Raw genomic sequence first — 23,940 nt, 5'->3', positions numbered from 1 at the left:
TTTCAAATTCTACATATTCAAAATAAAGGCCTTAAGCTATCACTTTTAGAATCAATGGAAATTAATAAATTGAAAAATACAGATATAATTCTGAATGACCAACTCGAGACAAACAGCTCCCCACTCCTCAACCTCTTCAGTTAAAGACTTAAAAAGGCAAACACATTGTAAAATATATCACTTGAGAAAGGCACTTTGCCGAAACAGCTATAGTAATAACATAGTTGTAATAAATTTTGTGGAAGTATAGAAAACAAACGTTTTTCAGTGTTTTATTGTGAGATAAAATGAACTTCCATCAAGTAACGGTCGAATCCATCAATTAATTAAACTAATTAGTGCCTAAAAATCAAAATAGAAAAAGTAAATTCATTAGTAAAATCATTACAGTACCATATAACTGATAATGTTAAAAGGAGAAATAATTCAAATCTCAGGTATTTATATTTTATTTACAATAAAAAGGAGTATAGACAGTTATATTTAATAAAAATACAGTGATGTATATCTTAGATTAATGTTTTCTAATTAATTGGAGTAAATACTGTTATTTTTAGTTTTGAACACATGTTTCGATAGGTTAGTAGATCTACTTGTTTTCACATATAAATATTTTTTTAATTCGTTTACGTAGCAATATAGATGAGCGAATGAAACAATAGGTTTCGCAGGTAAAGTATTCTCTTAAAAACGAACTATGGCTTTAAATGTTTCTTTAGCAATAAAAAAAATTATATAAACTTTTATATCTTCTACTTAACTTTAAATACAATTTATTGGAATAGTATTTCTAATGTTATCTTGTACCTAACTTACCTTGTCTTTCGAGTTTTTCTAAGGATATATTTTTTACTGACTGCCCCCATAAGGCCTATGTATTAAGAGTCCATATATGGTACATTTACTTTTTTTGATAATTTTGATTAGTATTTTGTTGAAATATCTCAATATATTGATATACAACATGATACAACTTAAATGTCTTTAATGTAAAAGATAACATAGTAGAAAATATACTCCCCTATTGTGTTACCTAGTGTTATCTCTCCCTATTAACTTATCTAATTTTAGCACTTAAAAGGGGCAAATGTTTCTAAGTAAGTACATTAATATATGTTTGTATGTGTGTGGGAAAGTTACACCGATCTGAATTTTTTTTTCTATATGTCAAGAGGGGGTCGGGACCGATTTAGAACCGATGTAGTTTTGTGACTTTTGACCACCCATAAACCAGCTGTAGGACTGAGTACGTACAACAGAGCATACTTTTTGGGTAAATGTTACCTATCATGGATTCAAAGAGAGATACGAAAACCGCAAATACATCATAGCCAAGCAAGTAATAGCAAAAACCGTAATACCGCAAGTATAGCCAAAAAACTAAAAAATTGAATTTTGAAAATTTTGATTTTTTGACAAAAACTCAAAATTTCCGCATACGAATTGCGTCAATAACTGAACGTTCATATCTGGGAATATTCGAATTTTTAAATTATAGGACTTATAAGTACATATGATCAAATCCATTTCATATGGGAAAACGGTTGTTCAAGCTCACTGAATTCTATAATACCTTCAGATATCATATTTGACGTTGGGGGCGTCATACACTACTTGTCAATACCTTTCAAACTCATCTTTAGTGATCAAAATCGGTTAAATCGTTTAGAAGTTATCGAGCTCCAAATGTATTTTAACCATTATTGCCGAAATGGTCTAGTGGTTCGACGCTAAATTTGATCGGGCAATCCGAGTTTATTTGACAGCTATACTAATCTATTTTCTTAATCTATTCCGAATAGCAAAAAAATAATGGGGTATGAACTCGGATTGTCCTATCACAAGTTTAGTGTCGTAACCATTAGACCAATTGGGCAATAATGCGACACACCGACAAATGTGACCATTTCTAACACTTAACGTGTAATAGAGAAACATTACATTACAGTTCATACATTTAATTTATAAAAAACGATTTAAAAATCCCTATTTAAGAATAAAAAACCGCTAAACGCGGTAAAAATGAGTGGCGCACACAATATTCTAGCTACAAAAGAGTTGATACGAATATTACGTGGCGCAAAAATGTATTTTCATTTTGATGGAAAATAAAATTGTTTAATTTTGAAAGAGTTTTCCGTAGTATTTGTTTGAAGCACATCAAAAAAGTTTGATGGGCTTCCCGACTGCATTCAAACTAAAAATCGGCCAACTATTGGCCGACTGTTTAATCAGTATTGTCTAACTACTAAGTGTGCACACACAACGATTGTTTTATCGGCCAATAGTTCAGTTTGGAGAATTCTAGAAACAATTTTCGGATTCGGTAATCCGAAATGTAAATGACGGTTTGAATTTTTGAATACAGTCATGTTTAAGACAATGAAGGAAGGTAGCCTTTTGTTATCCTTTCAGAGAAGGAGAGAACTACAGCAATGTAAACAAAAATGCAAATATCCTAATATCCATTCCATTGTTGAAAGTAACGTATGTTAACAATATAAATAGAAATAACTAAGAGAATAGCAGGCAATGGATAAGAGAATAGCCTTTCTTTAGAAAATGTATTAGCGTCTTTGGCTTTGACAATATAATTTGGTATTTCCACGATTCCAAGCCAAAATTCCCATTAAATTTTCGTAGAGAAAAGAATAGAAAGATGGTTTAGGGCAGTGTTGCCAGGGCTACTGAAATTTCGGTACGTCTACCGAAGTTGGCTACTTCATCTTCTTTAAGTGCCGTCTCCTAATCGGAGGTTGGATGGCACCATCACTATCTTTACTCTATGTACCGCTGCTCTAAGGAGTTCTAGAGAACTGCATTTAAACCAGTCCCTTAAATTCTTCAACCACGACACTCTCCTTCTTCCTACACTCCTTCATCCTCTTATCTTTCCCTGTATTATCAGTCTTAGCATTTCATATCGCTGTCCCCTCATTACTTGTCCCAGATATTGTAACTTTCTTATTTTTATTGTGTTTATTAATTCGCATTCTTTGGCCATTTCTCGCAATACTTCCGTGTTCCTTTTCTTCTGTATCCATGCTATTCTAAGCATCCTTCTGTAACACCACAAATAACTAGCTTATTTATGTGTTCTTGCTTCAATGTCCAGCATTCAAGTCCATATTTCAGTATCTAGAACACGTAGCATCTCAAAGCTCATCTTACTCTCAGTTCGAATCTAAGGTCTTTGTTGTAGAGAATTGTTTTCATTTTTACAAACGCATTTCTTGGTAATCCTATCCTGGTTCTTATTTCTGTCGTTTGGTCGTTTCTGTCGTTCAGGTTTCTAGGTATTTGTATTTGTTAACCCTTTCTATCGGCACATTTCCCAAATGTATGCTTGTTTGTATGTTTGTTTTATTCTTAGATATTATCATGTATTTGGTCTGTTTTATATTCATTTTTAGTCCATATTCTTCACAGAGACTGTTTGTTTTGTTTAGTAGTAATTGAAGTTGTTCACCAGAGCCTTCCATAATCACAATGTCATCTGCATATCTTATGTTGTTAATAGATCTTCAGTTAATTATTATTCCTTCACTTTGAGATAGTAATGCTTCTTCAAAAATGGCTTCACTATATAAAGAGTAGTGGAGACATAATACATCCCTGCCTAACTTCTCTCCTGATTTCAATTTCTGGACTGGGCTCGTTATCTATTACATTTTGTGCTCTTTGATTCCAGTTTGCGGGGCTCTTGTGTTTTTGTATTGTTGTTATTAATCTAAAAGGCAAGGGATCCATGTGTGGTGGTATAAGAGATCCAACTACAACATAAAAACTATGTACCTACAATTTAATTACATAAAACCACAAAAGCAGCAAAATAATTTTTAAATATGAATCATCACCAAGTTTTATGAGTTAATACAGTTATAAATACAGTTATAAATATCCATAAAAATATAAAACTAAAAATACAGCGCAACTAAAAACATGATCTCATCATAGTTTTCTAATTGTAACTACAACAACGGCGGATCCAGCAACCTTGCAAGGAGAGGGCAATGAAATAAAAATTTTCTCGTCACTCACGTACTCAGGATTCTTTTTCGGTATGGGCTGTTACTTTATTTTTCTTCATGTACCATGTCCTTTTAGAATGTTGGTTACTATCATAGCTATCTTAATTTTATTCACTGCCACCCTAAATCAACCAGCAAAGTGCTTTTTCGTCCTGGACTGCGTTTGCCTTCTATTTTCACTTGTATAATATTTTGTAGCAATCTATATTGGAAACTTCTCATTACATTCTACTGAGACGTTCTAGTATTGTGGAGTTTCGAATCTTCTTCACCCAAGATACTTTTAAAATTCTTTTATAGAACCATATTTCGAAAGCCTCAAGGCGATTTATCAAGTAGATCGATTTTATTCACAGTCCAAGACTCGACACCATACAGTAAGACCGAGAACACGTACGTTGGAGAAGGAATTCTGTTTTATGTTTCATCCCGTTATTCAGTTTGTCAACAGGACACAAAACTTACTATTTATTTTCAATCGTAATTATTATCTCTTTCTTAAAAAAAGGCGACACCAGGCGAAGTCTCAAGGAGGGGGCAATTGACTAAATTGACCCCCCTTGGATCCGCGCCTGAACTACAATATTATCTCTACAACTTGTTTTTGCACTTTGATCCCTTAGTTTCTGGGAGCACCATTTTTTTTACAGTTGATTTTCGCTTCTATTACTACGTAAACGACTAAAAAATATACATTATTCTTTATCATTTGGTTAAATCATTTTGTATATAAACAAAATTTAAAAACATTCACAGTTCTTTAAACCTATGCATTAGATCAGGGCATTTAGCACTAAAAAAACCGGAATAAATCGATTTTTAAATAATAACTAGCTAACTACTACTTGCCACTACTAGAGACTTGGAACTTTTTGCATTGTCTTCAACAGAACGTCAGGAAAAATGTCTATAATAGAAACATGGGTGGAAATGCATAATTGAATTTTAAAGTGCATAACATGCATCCAAAAGTGCATAAGCATGTCAAAATCAATATGTTAAGGGTCAGAATTTGTTATTCGGGTTTTTTTTGGGTCACTGAATACAAATACGCATTCAGAACCGATCAGAACCGACCCACGGAGCACTTAGTGCCCAGGGTGACTGATATACACGTCATCTTCTGGAATGTTAAGGATTTTTGGATTTCGGAGGTCGGTTTTGATGGCGCATTCATGTTCAGCACCCCAAAAACCCTCTGGGTAATATACTTGCATCAATTTCATTTCGAAAAGCCTCAAAATTTTAGATTACGTGGATAACAGTCGCCCTGCGGGCACTAGGTGCTTCGAGGGCCGATTCTGATGTTATATTCTTGTTCAGCAACCTAAAAAACCTGTAAGTAATCAGTAATCTGTTTGCATCAATTTAGTGCCGAAATGCCTCGAAACTTCAGAAGCTGACGTGCCTCAGTAGTATCCCTGGGCACAGGGCACCAGTACTCCCGGTGTCGGTTCTCAGATTGTGTTCGGTGATCCCAAAAATCTCCGCGTAATCTGTTTGCATCAATCGAGTGCCGAAAACCCTCGAAACTCCAGATGACGTGCCTTAACAATAATCCTGGGCACTAGGTGCTTCGGGGGTCGGTTCTGATTGCGTATTCGTGTTCAGTAACCCCAAAAACCCACTGAACAACAAAATCTGGTCCTTAAAATACTGATTTTTATGTATTTATGCACTTTTGGATGCATGTTAGGCACTTAGAAATGCAATTATGCATTTACACCCATTTTTCTATTCTAGACTTTTTTGTTTGACGTCATTATTATACTCTAGGTGCTGTATTTAAAAATCGATTTATTTTTTCCTAAATGTCCTGGTTTACATATTCCATGACATTCGTACAATACAAAATTATGTGTGTTTTCAGTAGTTTAAATCTAATCAAACGTCTAGATCTAGTTAGGTCAAAAATCTTTTAGTTTAAGTACGAAAACTGCATCATCCAACCAGTAGTAGGATTGCTGTAGATCTCCTTCACATAAATAAGGAACTCTGCTCCATGAAACGACTTCAAAATTGGCCGGAGTGAAGACATTGTCTATTACACTCTTAACTTGATCTTCAAAATTAGGTCCGCTTATGGGTAATAGTTCTCGGGGTTTATGATTTGTTCCTAAAACATAAATTATTAATTAACTGTGATTTATAAATCTAACTTTTATGGATATTAATATGTAATATGCTTTTTTTTTACGACCGTTTTAACATGTTAATATTATACACTATGTTTGAATAGATAATAACACTCATTAGGTATTTTACCCGTGCGTAATAGTTCATTACTCACGGGTCATTAATCCATAGACATATTAAGGATAGACAAGGCATACTGAGCAAAAAAGCGTAACGCACGGGCAGTCGATCGGTGGTTTATCTATCTCTTTTAACCAAGCGATCCCGCGCATGTGACAGACAAAGATGGCTAGACCACTCAAAGTGAATATTGACCAATGACGTCTTTGATATTCACGTTAAACCTCGATGCACAGAGCGGCCCATGCTAATCTATTTAGTATTATATCTATGCATTACTCACGGGTTTATTAAACAAGTGATGCATGCGTAGTGAGATAGTTGACAGATATTAACGTCGAAACAGACTGTCATTACATCATCATTCTCTTTGCCTTATCCCTATGCGGGGTCGGCTTCCCTAATTGCATTTCTCCACACAATTCTATCTTGGGTCATATCAATGTTAATCCCCTTTACCAACAGGTCCTGCCTTATCGTCTCCCCCCAGGTCTTCTTTGGTCTTCCTCTCCTACTCCTTCCAGGAATCTGCACTTCAGCTATTCTTCATATTGGGTGATTAATCCTAATTCTACTGCACGCATCTCCATCTATTTCTCCATTACTCTTTAATACCGATCCTAGGTACTTAAAACTACTGCTTTTCACAACCATTTCACCATCCAAAGATACCATTTTATTTGTAGTAACTCCATCTTTAAACGAACATTCCAAATACTCTGTTTTTTTCCTACTAAGTTTTAAACCTTTTTCCTCCAGAGCTTGTCTCCACTGTTCCAGTTTTTGTTCTAAATCTCTTTTACTATTTTCTATTAACAGTACATCATCAGCATACATTAGGCACCATGGAATGCTACCCTGTAGTTTCGCTGTTATCTGGTCCAAAACTAATGAGAACAAATAAGGACTAAGCACCGAGAATTGGTGCAATCCTACTTTCATCTGAAATTTCTCAGTCTCTTCCACACCTGTCCTAACACTAGTCGTTATTCCCTCATACATATCTCTCACAATCTTTACATATGCGCCAGGGACTCCTTTCTTATTGAGTGCCCACCACAGAATCTCCCGAGGAACTCTATCATATGCTTTCTCAAGACCAATGAATACCATATGAGCGTTGGTCTGTCGAAACAGACTGTCATTACGTTACAGCAGTAAAACCAATTTGTCTGCAAGATTGTCTGCAACCGTGAGGAGAAGAGATGACAGACGTTCGTTTATGCGGTGAAAGTGACCTTAAGGGTTTTTGTTAATTCTGTTTACCTGTACATGAGCCTGCGTGCTATTACGTTGCAATCTATAAAGATTCATTAACAGAAATACCTACACCAAAATAGTGTTAATCTTCACGGTCGAGACACTCATTTGTAACAATATTATAAGTCTCCTAACAGGCAACCAATTATTCAGCCGCGTACTATTGGCGAACTACATTTGTTTTTGTAAATTTTAATAATTTTATTCGACAGTAGTTGATAATTATTGTTCATTTTTTATAACATTAATAATAAATATTGATTATTTCATTCATAGGAGACTCTGACCAATAGAAAGCTACATAAATCTAAATTTAATTGATAATTTTTGATAATTGCCCGCCGTCAAGTATATTAAGTCAAATGCCCTTTGTTGATATGAAAAAATACATTCAGTGACATTAATGACAATTAATGTTTTAAAAATTATAAAAGTGATGACTTTTAAGCGTCAAACATTTATAACAACTGTGCGTTTAATTGTACTAATTTGTACTTACATTAATAAATTACAATAACATTTTGGTTTTGAACAGTTTTATTCATGAAATAATCGCAACAAATTGCACTCGATCTCTAAAATTAATTTAAAATTTTTGCCCTCGTGACACTTTGACATAATTTCACTCGCCTTCGGCTCGTGAAATTTAAACTGTCAAAGTGTCACTCGGGAAAAATTCAATAATTTTAGAGCTCTTGTGCAATTACTACTGATAATTATTTATTTAATTAATTATACACTTAAGTGCACAGAAATCGGCTCACTTAAAAATTTAGTCATTTTTGATGTCTCGTATTTCCTAAACCTGTTGGCCGATTTAACTTTTTTTTTAATATGTTATAGCCTGATTCTTTAACAATATCGATGTAATAATATTGTTGCTAAACAGGTAAATTTTTTTTGTATACCGGGTGTACGAATTAAATTGTGTTTTTTTTCTCAAAGTTCGCATCACATTCTAGGATTTATAAAATACTGAAATTAAAACCCAACTATAGCCTCAGGTTTTCTTAACATTCTGTTTTTTGATTCATTCGTTTATGTTGGATAATAAAAAAGTTAGTACTTTAACAACTAGACATGTTCTTCATCAATACACGGTGTTTCTAAATAAGTGGGACAAATTTTAATAGGTAATTCTGCATGAAAAAATGTTTGCTTTATAAACGCATGTTTGCCAATGTTTCATTTCCGAGATACGGGATGTTGAATTTTTCTTACAAACTGCCGATTTATTTATTGCTATAAAACCTGTTGAGATATGCAAATGAAATTTGGTGGGTTTTAAGACGTAGTTATAACACATTTTTTGACATACCAGTAAGAATTTTATATTCATCATTGATGGGTAATATGATCGGTCATATTAACCGTATGCGCGCCAATGGTGAATATACAATTTTTAATTGCTTGTCAAAAAATGCGCAATAACTATCTCTTAAAACATACCAAATTTCATTACCCGAATATGGCCGATCATTACCCCTATGCATGCTAATGGTGAATATAAAATTCTTAATTTTATGTCAAAATATCGGCAATAACTATTTTTTAAAATCTACCAAATTTCATTTGCATATCTCAACTGGTTTTAGAGCAATAAATAAATCGTCAGTTTGTAAGAAAAAATTCAACATCCCGTATCTCGGAAACGAAACATTTGCAAACATATGTTTATAAAGCAAACTGTCATTATTTTTTCTTGCAGAATTACCCCTTAAAGTGTGTGCCACTTATTTAGAAACACCGTGTATTGATGAAGAACATGTCTAGTTGTTAAAGTACCTAACTTTTTTATTATCCAACATAAACGATTAAATAAAAAAACATAATGTTAAGAAAACCTAAGGCTATAGTTGGGTTTTAATTTCAGTATTTTATAAATCTTAGAATATTCCTCAGTGTGATGCGAACTTTGAGAAAAAAACACAGTTTGATTCGTACACCCGGTATACAATAAAAATTTACCTGTTTAGCAACAACATTACTACAGCGATATTGTTAAAAAATGAGGCTAGAGCATATTAAAAAAATCACTTAAATCAGCCAACAGATTTAGAAAATACGAGACATCAAAAATGATCAAGTGGGCCGATTTCTATGCACGTAAGTTTAGTTCATTTCATAAATTGTGCAAATATAAAAATAAATATTTAAAAACAAAATGCTAAAAATGTACTTAGTAATAAAACTTTTATTTAACTTAAAAAATGTATGGTGTAACTTACGTCACTTAGAATATGTAATAAGCAAAATTAAGCAGCGGCGAGTAAAGTACTTTTTTCTTTAATAGGTCAGCTAGTAAATAAAAAAGCAATAAAAAATTATCATTTGAATTTAGTTTGGTTATATTTTACCAACGAACGACAATTTTTCTACTAATAAAAATAAAGGTCGTAGAAAAAGTATAGTATTCAACTCGCATGTAATGACTATTACTCAATCTTGTGAATTACTTCACAAGAGACTTCATAGTGAAACTTCATAATCGTGAGTAATAGCTATTTGAGTAATATTACATGCTCGTTGAATAATAACACAGGTCAACAAAAGAAAAATTTTTGTTGAGACTTATTTAGTAAATATTTTATGTTTGTATATATCGTAAATTAAACAAAAACTCCATAAATATTAAACAAAATTTGCTTATACATAACGGACTAGCAGAGAGAGCAGTGGAAATTTGTATAAAAACATGCTTAGAAAATGTGGATATACACAATGCATTAATGGAATACAGAACCACTCCTTTAACAGGAATTAATTTATCCTCGTCTGAACTTTATAACATTGTAACGCGCTCTTGTAGAACTGTAAAAATAACTGCTAGGTTTAGTGATTATATTTGTTAAAAGCGGTAAAGGGGAGATGTCACAAGTAAGCATGTGAAGTGGCCATTAATAAGAAGGTTGGCAGCAGTGTGCCTGTCAGTGTCAACACATACATCCGCCGACTTATGGAACGTCACTTGACTTGCGACGAACAAGATGTAACGTATCGTCAAAGTTGTTTGTATTTTATTTGTACGATGCTTTACTAAAGTTAGTAAAGCTATCCATACTTATTTATAACAATTCCTACAGGTACCTCTTTTGAGTATAACAAATGGATAACGTGTTTTAATGACCCTGTCAAATGCTTTCTTAAGGTCCACGAAACATAAATATGCCGGGGTGTTGTATTCTAACGATTTCTCTTGAACTTTCCTCATTAATACATAAATATAGCGTCGGTGAATGATCTTCCCGACCTAAAACCTTGTTGTTCTTCTGCTAATGTTATAATTTCATTCAGTTTGTTTGTTAATTTTAACTTTGGTTGTTAATTTTAATGGTGTGTTTAATAAGTTAATTCCTCTGTAATTCTCCAGGTTCGATTTGTCTCCTTTTTTGAAGAGAGGTATTAGGATGCTTTATCTCCGTTCTTGTGGTATTCTGTTTTGTTCTGTTTTTTTCATTATCTTTTGTATTAGTTTTAATAGTTGTTTAGTCAGATCTTGTCCGCCATACTTTAGGAGTTCGTTCCATATTCTGTCCTCTCCTGGAGATTTTCTATTTTTTTAAATTTTCTTAATGCTTCCTTTACCTCTTCCTGCTCGATGTTTATTTCTTCGTTTGTCGTAACTTCAGGTGTTGGTGTTTCATTATCGTTGCCTTGGGCAAATATAATTTGGAAGTAGTCTGCCCAAAAATTATGTGAAGTCATGAAAAATCTGAAAAAAATTATGTGAAGTCATATATACAGAGGTAATCAATTCAATTAGAAAGACAGAGTCCTCTGGATCATATATTACTCATGTGATTATTGGTGTTTTGCACGAGGACATAAAATGTAACTTATTTCTGATCGCTTCTAAGTAGTTGCAAAAGACCAACAGCGACCATGTTACAAGAGGAATGCAAGTACGTAATTTCTTTCTGTCTCAATTTGTTCCTGGACAAAAATGTATTCTTTTTGTAACGCACGCTGCGCCTTAGACGATCATCCTTAGCCGTTTTGAGTCCACTGCCAAACATAGCCCTCCCCTAAAAAATTACATTGCATCCTATCTTGAGCACCCTTAATTCAGTTGTGCTTGATGTCGCCTGACCACCTTGTTAGATGACGTCCCCGATTACGATAAGCATCGTGTCTAGGTCTCCATTTTCAAATTTATTTGGTCCATCTTCCATCTTTGAATGTGGAAACTTATCACGCCCAGTTTTATTTTAACGTTGTAATTCTTTTAATATCTTATTATAGTCGGTTCGCTAAACTCAGACACAACTGGCTAGTGATTTTAGTAAGTAATTTAGCCAATTTGGTAAAATTGGAAAAAAAAATTACTAAATAGTTAATAATTACTAAATAGTTAGTAATTTTGTCAAAATTGGCCAAAAGCAAAAAAATTACCTACTAAAATCACCAGCCAGTCAGGGCCGTAACTACGATGTTGGGGGCCCCAAAGCAAACGTGGTCTGGGGGCTCCTACTGTGGGGTCTGGGGTTTATCCCCCAGCGGAATGGGGAGGTGGTCCGGAAAAATGCTTGATATTTAACCCCTTGAAAACTTATTTTAATGCATTTCATGACTGAAGTTTCTTGTACCTATCTGTTTTTTTTTTTGTGAGGTGGGAATCTTCTTAAGACCGTCTGGGAAGGTGTCCCAGGTGTGCCGGATTCAGTCCGTCCTATCTCTATCTTGCCGGGCCGCCTACCGACTAAACCCACCTCCTCTTTCTCCAGCCGACGGGTCCGGAACCGCTCTTAGCGAGCATATCTGACCCGTCGACCTTACTCATAGCTCCCATTGTACCTATCTACATATTGCTATTTTAGTTGACCAACACAAAAAATTTTGAAATCACCTTATTTTAAGTTAAATAATTTTGCAAGTACCATTTTATCTGTTTTATGCAAGTACATTGCTCGGCTACAATGTGGTTCCTTTCACGTACCAATATGCGGTCTGGGGTAAATTGGTTAAGACAATATAGCTGGGACGGGCCCATATTCCGGTTGCATTTTAGTTTTTATTTCGCGAAAATGACTAATTTTCTCAGTAACAATTTATATCTTTACGAAAGGTCTCGGGGGCCCCAGATTAGCCCGGGCCTCCTCTTCCAATGGCATTTTAGGTTTTATTACGCCAAAATAACTAATGTCCTAGGTAATAATTTAAATTTTTATGCTATGGTCTTTGGGGCCCCAGCTTAGCCCCCTCAACTGAATGTTGAGGTCTAGGGTGCATCTGTAAGGTCTTTTTAAAATTGTGTCACTTCAAACTATTTCGTTGGGATCGGCTTTTAAAATACATATTTTTATTTTCCTCGTTAAAATCTATGCACGGCCAACCAAACGAGGGCCCCTGCGGGTCCCCTCTTGGCCGAGGGCCCCGGAGCACTGCCCCGGTTGCCCCAATGGTAGTTACGGCCCTGCAGCCAGTTATAACTATTTTATATGACTATTTTATTAAACTATTTTATTTGAAAATTTGTCTCTGAGGGATATATACAACATTGACCTTTCTTTTGCTCCTTATTCCACTTTTGTTTTATTGATTACTTTTCTGGTGAGGGTCAATGATTCTGCTCCATACGTTAGAACTGGGAGTACACAGTGATCAAAGACCTTCTTTTTCAAGCACATGGGAATATCTGATCTAAATACTTCCCTGAGTTTTCTGTAAGCTGTCATGTTAGATGTTAGTCTTATTCTCCTGTGTAACTCTGTTGTTTGAGTATCTCTTCTTAATTTAATCTCGTGGACCAGTTTTATATGTATACACTTGTTCAATTTGCGTGCCATTAGTTCAGATGTTTTTGGTCAGCACAAGGTTGGTCATCTATTGTGTTTTGAAAAAGTTTTAAAGCCAACTCGTATACCCAACTAAATGCTAACAGTAGTGAAAACGTTAATAAAAACCCGCAAGGAAAAAGTTTTCCTGCAGTTGGCTGTATACCATATATAATACAAAAAACAATAAAATCCTTTATAAAAGCTATATATTTAAAATCCCTAAAAAGGGATAGATCACAGAACTAGTTATCGATTGGTTGACCAATCATCATCAGTGCTCACCTAAAATGAATATAACCTAAAAAATTGAAGAAAAAAATCTTCTGTGTAAAAGGTATATTTATTTTAAAACCCCAATAAAGGGCTACATTAAAAACAGGACGTTTTCGCTCTAAAGAGAGCATCGTCAGTGTGCTTTGCAAGCTCTACATGCTAAGCCACTAAAAATATATGGGTTAAAACCCTTAAAATGTCGACTAAAAGTCTTACATTGACATGTTGTATACTAAATCCTGGCGATGGATGAAATTTAGAGAGAGACCTCAAAGCATTATATGACTATTCCACGAAGCATGTGGGTGGTTGGGTCGATTTCTCTGTCTTCACAAAGAGAAAGGTGAAAGCCAACTCAATCGACTTTCTCTTTGTGAAGACAGAGAAATCGACTCAACCACCTACATGCTTCGTGGAATAGTCATATAATGCTTTGAGGTATGTCTCTAAATTTCATCCATCGCCAGGATTTAATGTACAACATGTCAATGTAAGACTTTTAGGCGACATTTTAAGGGTTTTAACACATGTATTTTTGGTGGCTTAGCATGTAGAGCTTGCAAAGAACACTGATGATGCTCTCTTTAGAGCGAAAACGTTCTGTTTTTTAATGTAGCCCTTTATTGGGGTTTTCAAATAAATATACCTTTTACACAGAAGACTGTTTTCTTCAATCTTTGTAATTAATGGTATACAGCCAGCTACAGGAAATTTTTTTCTTATGGATTTGAATATAACCTGATAAAATAATGCAAAGGCTTTAAAATTTTGACTAATGTTTAGAAAAGTTGTAGGTTATACTCACGTGATCTAACATGCTAACCATCAAGATATAATATTACAAAAATATGTGGGTACAACCCTTTAAAAGTAATCTGTCAAGGAAACATCGGTTAAAAATGCGATCTTAAGCATGGATGTTTAAAATATTCCATTTAATACGTCCTCGGTAACATCTGAGCTATGATTTGACTTGTTCACATGATGACAGTATGGCAACAAGTGACGTGGCAAGTGACAATGAAATGGATGGGGACTCCTGAACGATGACATGACAGAGGTGACAGTTTCACAGGAAGTTGAAAAATTACCCTGTCATATTTAAAGACTATGGTGTACAGCTTGTTAAAATAAGAAATGTAACTACACTCACTCCACTGTGAAAAATAATCAATTAAAATAAAATAAACTAGATGTTGTAGTTATAAAAATGTATTCACGTATATTGTCAATGGAGGTGGTTAGGCAAACCACATTACACACATTTTTATTCGAAAACTAAAATCTTATTGTCAATAGACCCAAGATTTAGAACAGCAATTTTGTGTTGATTTAAAGTTATCGAATTTATTTAACTTATTGGTAGCTGTTGGAATTTGTGTAAGTTTAAAAAAGAGGTCACAGTACGGGTGACTGAGGTGTAAAAATGTCTTAAATAATCTAGGGGGATGTATCATTAAGAAAACACAAGCTCAGACTTAGGCGACTAATTCCTAAAGACCCCGCAGGCTGCCCGGATCCCTGAGGATTTAAAACCAAACCGTCATAAGATGAAGTTGACAGTAGTGGGAGGAGGGGATGGGTATGAGATGTCTATGAGGAAATTAATGAGAATGGTACATGAACGGGACCCAGAAAGAACGTAAAACTTTTTGATTTGGTTTTAATATAGATGAGTGTTACATGTTGGTAATGACAGATTGAATAGATAGGGTGAGAATAGTCATATGTAGAATTATGGTGGTGGGTTGTATATAGATGAAAATTTATGTAATGTGGATATGTGTGGACGATGAGATCACTAATTTATATGTCTGTTATGGATAGATGAAAATTATTTGATGGGTGAAGATGAATAGAAGATTATTGTGGATTGTACCAAATCAATCATAAGTGTGAATGTGAACATGTGAACGAAGCAGTAAAAGGGGGTGGAAAGTAATATTGTAAATGTGTTAAGAAAACAGTTGTCCATGGAATGGTTTGGAAGTCCCGATTGAACAAAACATGGCGGTTGACACAGTTCGGACTTTTTTTGTTTTTCTTTGATTATTTCTAGGTCCTCGTACAAGTCCAATTTTAAGAAGTATTTCTGAGGGATGTTGTGAAGTAGAGAGACATCATCTGGGATATTCAAAGTATGATTTTTATGTTTAAGATGTTGAGAAAAGGTAGAGGTGTTCTCTCTCTTTTGGTGTGTTCAAGAAAGTGAGAAGCAAATGATCTACAAGTTCTTCATGTGTAAGTAGCATCACAGTCAGAACATTGTAGTCTATAAACACCACTACGATTCATGTAGTTAATCTACATGAATTGTAGATCTGGAGAATACGTGCAATGGAAGAAAATTAAATTTAGCTTTAATTCGCTTAAAATAATGAAGAATATCAGATGATTACATATAAGTTTGGTTGGGTGTATATATAAGAAACAACGAAAAAATTCTTATATCTTTCGCTGTAGGGTGAAAAATGTCTTAGTCTTACCTGCTTCTACATATGCGGAAAATGGTAGTACAACAGCTAATAGTAGTGTTCCGTTTGGGGTTAATGCATCTCTCATTTGATGTAATAATTTTAGGGGAGTATCACAGCGATCGATCACATTGAGACATGATATAAAATCAAATTTTTTGTCCACAAACCAGTCATTAATTTCCAGTAGTCTAAAAAGAAAAAAAATATTACAAATTAATATATAGGCTGAAAAATTACTTTTTAACATAGTTTTATTCAAAATTTCATTACAGGCTATCAGCATAATTTTCTTTATAGGGACGCCAAAAAACAAAAACTTCGTTAGGTATTCAATACTTCTAGATATCTTTCTCTTATTTATCTATTTTCTCTACTTCTTCATCCTTGTATTCCGCTCTCATCCATTTTTTGTATACGATTACCATTTTATTTGATTTATGTGTTTTCAATAATCTAGTCTCTAATGGTTCCACCTATGTACAGCTGGTTCCAAAAAAAAACTGATACGACTCTTAAAGCGTATTTTGTAGAAATTTGAGCAGTGTACTATCTTCTTCTTCTTCTTTTTGTTTTTGGTCTCGCTGCAAGGCAATTACCAGCACGATTTATAGGCGATCTTGATGTACTCTGGCTCTAAGCCATATCAAAATCGCTGACTATGTTCTTGTAAAAAGCTTTTGATGAGGTGTGATATAATGAATATGAGTTTAATCACCAGTAGTCTAAAAAGAAAAAAAATATTACAAATTAATATACAGGCTGAAAAATTACTTTTTAACATAGTTTTATTCAAAATTTCATTACAGGCTATCAGCATAATTTTCTTTATAGGGACGCCAAAAAACAAAAACTTCGTTAGGTATTCAATACTTCTAGATATCTTTCTCTTATTTATCTATTTTCTCTACTTCTTCATCCTTGTATTCCGCTCTCATCCATTTTTTGTATACGATTACCATTTTATTTGATTTATGTGTTTTCAATAATCTAGTCTCTAATGGTTCCACCTATGTACAGCTGGTTCCAAAAAAAACTGATACGACTCTTAAAGCGTATTTTGTAGAAATTTGAGCAGTGTACTATCTTCTTCTTCTTCTTTTTGTTTTTGGTCTCGCTGCAAGGCAATTACCAGCACGATTTATAGGCGATCTTGATGTACTCTGGCTCTAAGCCATATCAAAATCGCTGACTATGTTCTTGTAAAAAGCTTTTGATGAGGTGTGATATAATGAATATGAGTTTAATTATATTTAATTTATTATATTTTGAAGAATAAATACTTATTATTTACATACTGTCACTGTCACTGCCAAATCTTAAAATTTGTCAGATAACTTCAACCTCAAAAAATGGCTGTTTGTTTGTTTATTTTATTATTTGTCTGTCATAATAAATATAATATGGGTTGAAAACGTCACAGTTGACAGTTTTTAATTTTTGCTAAAAAAACCTCATCAAACCTAATTTAGTGTGAAAACAGTTGTTAATTCTTGTTAATTTTTTATTTATCGTTGATAAGAAGTCGAGGTCCGCTGGGATGAACAGCCTCGGCTTCTTTTCGCAGTGAATATCTGTTGTGAATTTTGTTGTGTTTGACATTTGATTTTTTGGAAGAAAACTTAAAATAGACAAATCTGTGATTATCGTTAGAGGTGAACGGACGACTCATCCAAAGGGTAAGGGCCAAAACTATCTATATTTCCCTGTTAATTTCTAATTTGCATCGACTGGCATAGATTTTAAATTCGTCAATCTGCCGCATAAGATGGAGGAAGAAGTTCCTCCCGATCCTCCTCCACCACCTGACCCTCCTAATAAAATCAACCAACATGAATGTCAATCTCAACCTCCAATTATTCAGAAAAGTCTTAAAGGAAAAAAACAAATACTATTTTCGGAGACCGACATAGGTCCTTATGAAGTATTTGTCCAGGGTCAGGATAAAAATATTGGAGATTACCACGTGTTAAGTATAGCTAAATCTATTTCTGTTTTAAAAATTAAAGACATCACGAAAATCAGTAGAAAAGGTAAAAACAGGATAGGGGTATTATTTGCCACTAGAAAAGCAGCCAACGATTTCGTTGTGAGGAAAGATTGGGAAGCCCTAGGGTATGACGTGTTCATTCCATTTCATCAGATTTCTTGTAGGGGTATAGTAAGGGGAGTTAATAAAAGATTCACAGAGGAAGAAATAAAGGAGGCATCAGAAACCAACTTGGCTTTATGTAAGATATTAAGTGTAAAGCGAATGAACCGGAGAGTACAAGTGGATTCAAAGGTTGAATTTGTCTCCACGGGAACTATTAGCATAACTTTTTCAGGAAAAACTATTCCTAAAGAAATTTCCATATATCAACTACCAATGAGGGTCACACCATTCATCAGCCCTGTTCTTCAATGTGGAAATTGCTTACTTTATGGCCATTCTACGAACCAATGTAGAGGAAAAAAGAAATGTGCTAGATGCGGAACTTCTCATGAGGATTCTTCATCTAATACGTGTACAAAATATTGCATTTTCTGCAAATCTTCTGACCATGAATCAAATAGTCGTAATTGTAGAGAGAGAGTCAGACAAAAAGATATTAAGGATCTAATGTCCTTTTCTAATCTATCTTTCTATGAGGCAAGTCAGCAGGTTCCTAGGATACATAATATTTCATCTTTAAACATAAACGATTTCCCCCCCTTACATAGCGATCAGAATAATTCTAATGGCATCTTACCACAGGAGAGGAGGTCTGCAGCCTCAGCTCAATATTCAAAACCTTTTAGTCAAGTCACTCAATCTCCACCAAAAAGAAGAAGACCTTCAATACAAGAAAATACAGGTTATGATAAAATCTCCCACCAAAGACTACTTATTAATCCATCAGGTAGAAGAATAAATGAGCCTTCGACTTCAAAATTCAATCCTGCTCACTCTGATTCTCAAATCACTAACTCACAATCTTTATCCCAACTTCATTTGGATTTCAATCAGGCCATGTCTATGCTGAACCAATCTCACAGGGAGCTCGTCATGACCTTCATTGGGGACTTAATAAACTCAAAATCATACTCCATTCCTTACAATATGGCAGATCTAAAGACTAGCATAAACAAAAGTGTATCACCTTTCAATACAAATGTAAACCAGGGTCGGAGGGGAATAGAGGATCTCGAGCCTGAGGATTCGAGATCTTTTGACTCCTTGGTCTAGCAAACATACTCTTTATAATGAATCCTAACACTCCGATAACTATTATTCAGTGGAATATACGTTCGTATAACACTAATTCTGACAATCTAAAAATCCTTATAAAAAACCTTAACCCAGATATAATCCTTATTAGCGAATCTTGGCTCTCAAACCAACATGTTATAAGATGTAGAGGGTATCAAATAATCAGAAAAGATCGAGAGGATGGCTATGGCGGATTAATTACTCTTATCAAAAATAATATTGATTATAGGGAAATTCAAATTGCCAATCCAGGCTTCAATCATGATGTCCAATTCCAACTCACATTTCTCCCTAACTTTAATTTGAATATTCTTAATATATACTGTCCACAAGACAACTCTATCTCCAAATCCAACTGGTTTTCCCTTGTTAAATTACTTAATAAGCCATTTTTAATCATGGGTGATCTAAATTGTAATCATAAGGCATGGGGTAGTTCTAGAGACAGTCACAATGGTAGGATTATTTTTGATTCTTTGGAGGAACTTGAGCTAGTATTTCTCAATGATGGGTCCCCAACTAGACTGGTGGCCCCAGGAGGCAGTAAGTCGGTAGTAGATCTAACAATGGCATCAGTCGATGTGGCAGCCAGTGTGGGCAAGTGGTCCACTATTTCAGATACTGGAACTAGTGACCACTTCCCCATAATATGTCAGATAGGTGTATGTCCTCAATCTCCCCCGCATTCATGTAAAAGAAGAAATCTAAAGAAAGCTGATTGGTCTACTTATCATAACAATTTAAACAGCATTTTCTTAGCTTCTCCCAGGGAAGATTACGAATTTTTTACTAACTCCATATCATCGGTAGCTGATGAAACAATACCTTGGCTTCACCCTCCTAATAATTCCAAATACCACATTCCATGGTGGGATGACTCATGTGCTGAAGTCGTCTCTGCGAGAGTGTCTGCCTTAAAAAAATTTAAAAATATCCCCTCAATGGAAAACTATATCGAGGCTAAAAAGAATATAGCCAAATCAAGAAAATTCCTAAAATCAAAACGTAAAAATAGTTTCAGACTATTTTGCAGTAAATTAAATAGAAACACTCCTCTAAAAGTTGTGTGGGAGAAAATTAATAAGGTATCGGCTTCGAAACCTTCAATATATACACAATTGCCCTCTACTCCTATATCCCACGAAATTTTATGTTGCTTAACCTCCCTTTCCGCTGTCAATAAAGTATTGGTTAGATCTCCTCAAGCCCTAGAACCGCCATTTGCTCTCGACGAGTATCAGAACTCCCTCTCAATTAAATCTGACTCGGCTCCTGGTTTGGATCAGATTTCCTACTCAATGTTAAAAAATCTTCCCGTTGTTGGATCTTTGTTATTAATTCAACTTTTCAATGAAAGTCTTAGAACGGGTATAGTTCCTGTTCAGTGGAAACAATCAGTAATTTTACCTATAATCAAAAAAGATAAAGATTGTAATAATCCGTTAAACTTTAGACCAATAGCTCTTTCTTCATGTGTAGGCAAAATGCTCGAAACTCTTATAAAGAATAGAATAGAGTGGATTGTGGAACATAATAAGATTTTTAATCCACTACAACTAGGATTTAGAAGGGGTAGAGGTTGTACGGAATGCCTTACATACCTCACCTCAACAATTCAAATAGGCTTCGCTCAAAATCAATACACTGTTGGCATATTTCTAGATATCTCTTCTGCTTATGATAATGTCAATATATCACTCTTGTATTCCAAATTATTAAAGTATAACATTCCAACCCAACTGGCTAATTTGATTTTCTGCCTTCTAAATGATAGAGAGCTATTTGTCAAAGACAAACTGGGACAAACCCATGGCCCAAGAAAATCAAGTCTGGGACTACCCCAAGGTTCCCCATTAAGCCCTATCCTCTTCAACCTATATTGTCTTTCCCTGTATGATTTAATCCCCTCTTCATGCAAACTAATTCAGTATGCAGACGATTTGGTTCTTCTGATTAGAGGGAGTGATATTAATGAATTGGTAATTAATGTAAATAAATTATTGATTCAGATGGAATCATGGTTGCTAGACCACAATTTAAATCTGTCTAAGAACAAATCTTCTGCAATATTATTTACAAAAGGAAACACGAAAATCCCTACCCCCAACGTGATATTTTGTAACCAGAATATTGGTTGGGTGGATTCAGTCAAATACCTGGGGGTAAATATTCAAAAAAACTTAAAGTGGAATTCATATGTAAACTCAATAGAACTAAAAGTAAATCGTGGCCTGAATGTGATGAGAGCTCTTTGTGGGACTTATTGGGGAAGTGATCCAAAAACCTTACAAATTGTACACAATGGTCTGATTCAGAGCCATCTGGACTTTGGCTGCCAGGTAATTTTCGATTGTCCAACTTCCTTAATTAAAAGATTGGAGAAACTAAAATACAAAAGTATCCGAATTATAATTGGATGCATGAAATCTACCCCAATTCATGCTCTCTTAAGTGAAAGTGGTCAGATCTCGCTTAAATCTAGATGGGAATGGCTTAGCTCTAAATTTATATTAAAAAATTTAATGTTAATTGGCAACCCAATTATTTCCGCTCTCGACCTGTTAGACTTGGCAATTCAAAGGAACCAAAATCATTGGAAAAACAGAAGTATTCCATTTCTAGTGCTTTTAAAAAACAAATTTAAAAGTACTTATCCCAACTTATATTTAAGTGACTTATACCCATGCCATAACTTTGAACTAGACCATCAATTATCAACAATTCCAATCATAAATATCCAATCTAATCGTTCAGATCAACTTGCCTCAGTTCAACTCCAAAAAATAATTCTAAATAAACCTAGTCACACCAAATTCTTCACGGACGGCTCGGTTGATGATGAAGGATCAGCAGGCTTTGGTGTCTTTAGCCGAGAGATCAACTATTCTTATACCAGTAAACTACCTAAGTATACCCAAATATGTACGGCTGAGATTGTCGCAATTAATCATGCCCTCCAAATTATTTTAAAAAATGGGATTAAACAAGCAATCATCTGCTCGGACTCTAAAAGTGCCTTACAGAAAATAGGCAGATCAACCTATTCTATGGAAACAGAACATTCATCGTTCATGACCAAGAGAGGCATCATTGAAGCGAAAGAAAATAACGTTAATATTAGTCTGGCATGGATTCCAGGACACTCGAATATTAAAGGGAACATGGTGGCTGATAAACTAGCTAATATAGGTAGAACCTTAAATGTAGCTGCTGGTATCACTCTTCACTATTCCAACTTTCTACCAGACATCAAGCATTCCATCTGGAATCAGTGGAAGCAAGAATGGCAGGGGAAAAATCGAAATAATTCATTTTACTCTAAAATTGTAGGTCAGATAGATAAACTCCCTTGGTACCACAATTTTGCATACCAAGACAGAAGACATATAACCACCATTATTAGAATGAGGACAGGTCATTGTGCTACTCCAGTTCACCTATTCAGGATAGGAGTAAAAGATGACCCATATTGTGACTGTGGCCGAGTTGGGTCCTTAAATCATCTGATTTTTGAGTGCCCTATAAATATGTCACCCAATTTTGACCTATATAAAGAATTAGCCAAGACAAATATCCCTACTCCCATTGAAATTTGCCTACTTATGTCCAACCTTAATCCACGTAGGATTAACCTGATCCTTAAATTCCTTAACTTAGCCAAACTTAATTTATAAATTAATCAATTCCCAAATTTGTATTAAAAAAATTAAGAAGATAAAGATATAAAAAGATATTGGACCTCCAAAATGATAGAAGCCTTAACCCTTATGGTATAATATTGCCTTTCCTGTAGGGACTGTCTGGCCCTATACGAAGATGTTCCTGCTAATATATATTTAAAAAAAAATTGAGGCTTTAACATATATATTTGGAAATATTCGACTGCCCAGAGCAAGACAAGAGTATTTCCCTGGTGTAAGCTGGGCGAATTATCCCGAGGGATATAACCCAATAAAGGAAGAAGAAGAAGAAGAAGAAATATAATATATTTGGCCAAATACCCAAGTAGGTGGAGGCCAATAAACTGAAGAAGAAGAAGAAGAAATATAATATAATGTCAGACCAATCATACACTGCTCAAAATGATCAAACCTTACTAAGAGTCGTATCAGTTTTTTTAGGAACCAGCTGTACATACATATATTCTGTTTTTTAGGCTTTGTATACATGAAGGCGGTTACGCAACATTTTGTGTGAAAAACCCAAACGTCACGCCGCGGTTCAAGTTACCAAGGAACAAATGGTATCGTACTCACGCAACCGCTCAACGTCGTCAAACCACGGCGGTTGTATTCACTTCCAATGCCGCGTTTACAAGGCAGTTTGAGTTACTAGGGGAGGTACGGGCTTAGACGTAATAAAAATAGACAAGGGATACTGAGCAAAATAGTGTAACGCGCGGGTAGTCGATCGGTGTTCTATATACAGGGTGTAACAAAAATACAGGTCACAAATTTAATCACATATTCTGGGATCAAAAATAGTTCGATTGAACCTAACTTACCTTAGTACAAATGTGCACATAAAAAAAGTTACAGCCCTTTGAAGTTACAAAATGAAAATCGATTTTTTCCAATATATCGAAAACTATCAGAGATCTTTTATTGAAAATAGACATGTGGCATTCTAATGGTAGT

At 34.6% G+C, this 23,940-nt stretch overlaps 1 protein-coding gene across 1 annotated transcript in view; it reads right to left on the bottom strand.

Annotated features, from left to right (window-relative positions):
- Window positions 1-433: 433 nt before the first annotated feature.
- LOC126886124 (protein-L-histidine N-pros-methyltransferase-like) overlaps window positions 434-23,940 on the bottom strand; it is a 376,323-nt gene continuing 352,816 nt past the window's right edge. Inside the window, exons 4-5 of the mRNA XM_050652968.1 lie at window positions 16,084-16,262; window positions 434-6,147 (exon numbers count right to left, since the gene is read on the bottom strand). Of these exons, the coding sequence (XP_050508925.1) occupies window positions 5,939-6,147; window positions 16,084-16,262 (388 nt within the window). The 3' untranslated portion in view covers window positions 434-5,938. The remainder of the gene's footprint in view (window positions 6,148-16,083; window positions 16,263-23,940) is intronic.

This window comes from Diabrotica virgifera, chromosome 6 (genome assembly GCF_917563875.1).
Source record: "Diabrotica virgifera virgifera chromosome 6, PGI_DIABVI_V3a".
NCBI classification, from domain to species: domain Eukaryota; kingdom Metazoa; phylum Arthropoda; class Insecta; order Coleoptera; family Chrysomelidae; genus Diabrotica; species Diabrotica virgifera.
The sequence above is the reverse complement of the archived record's forward strand: the minus strand, read 5'-3'. Positions and strand labels throughout refer to the sequence as shown.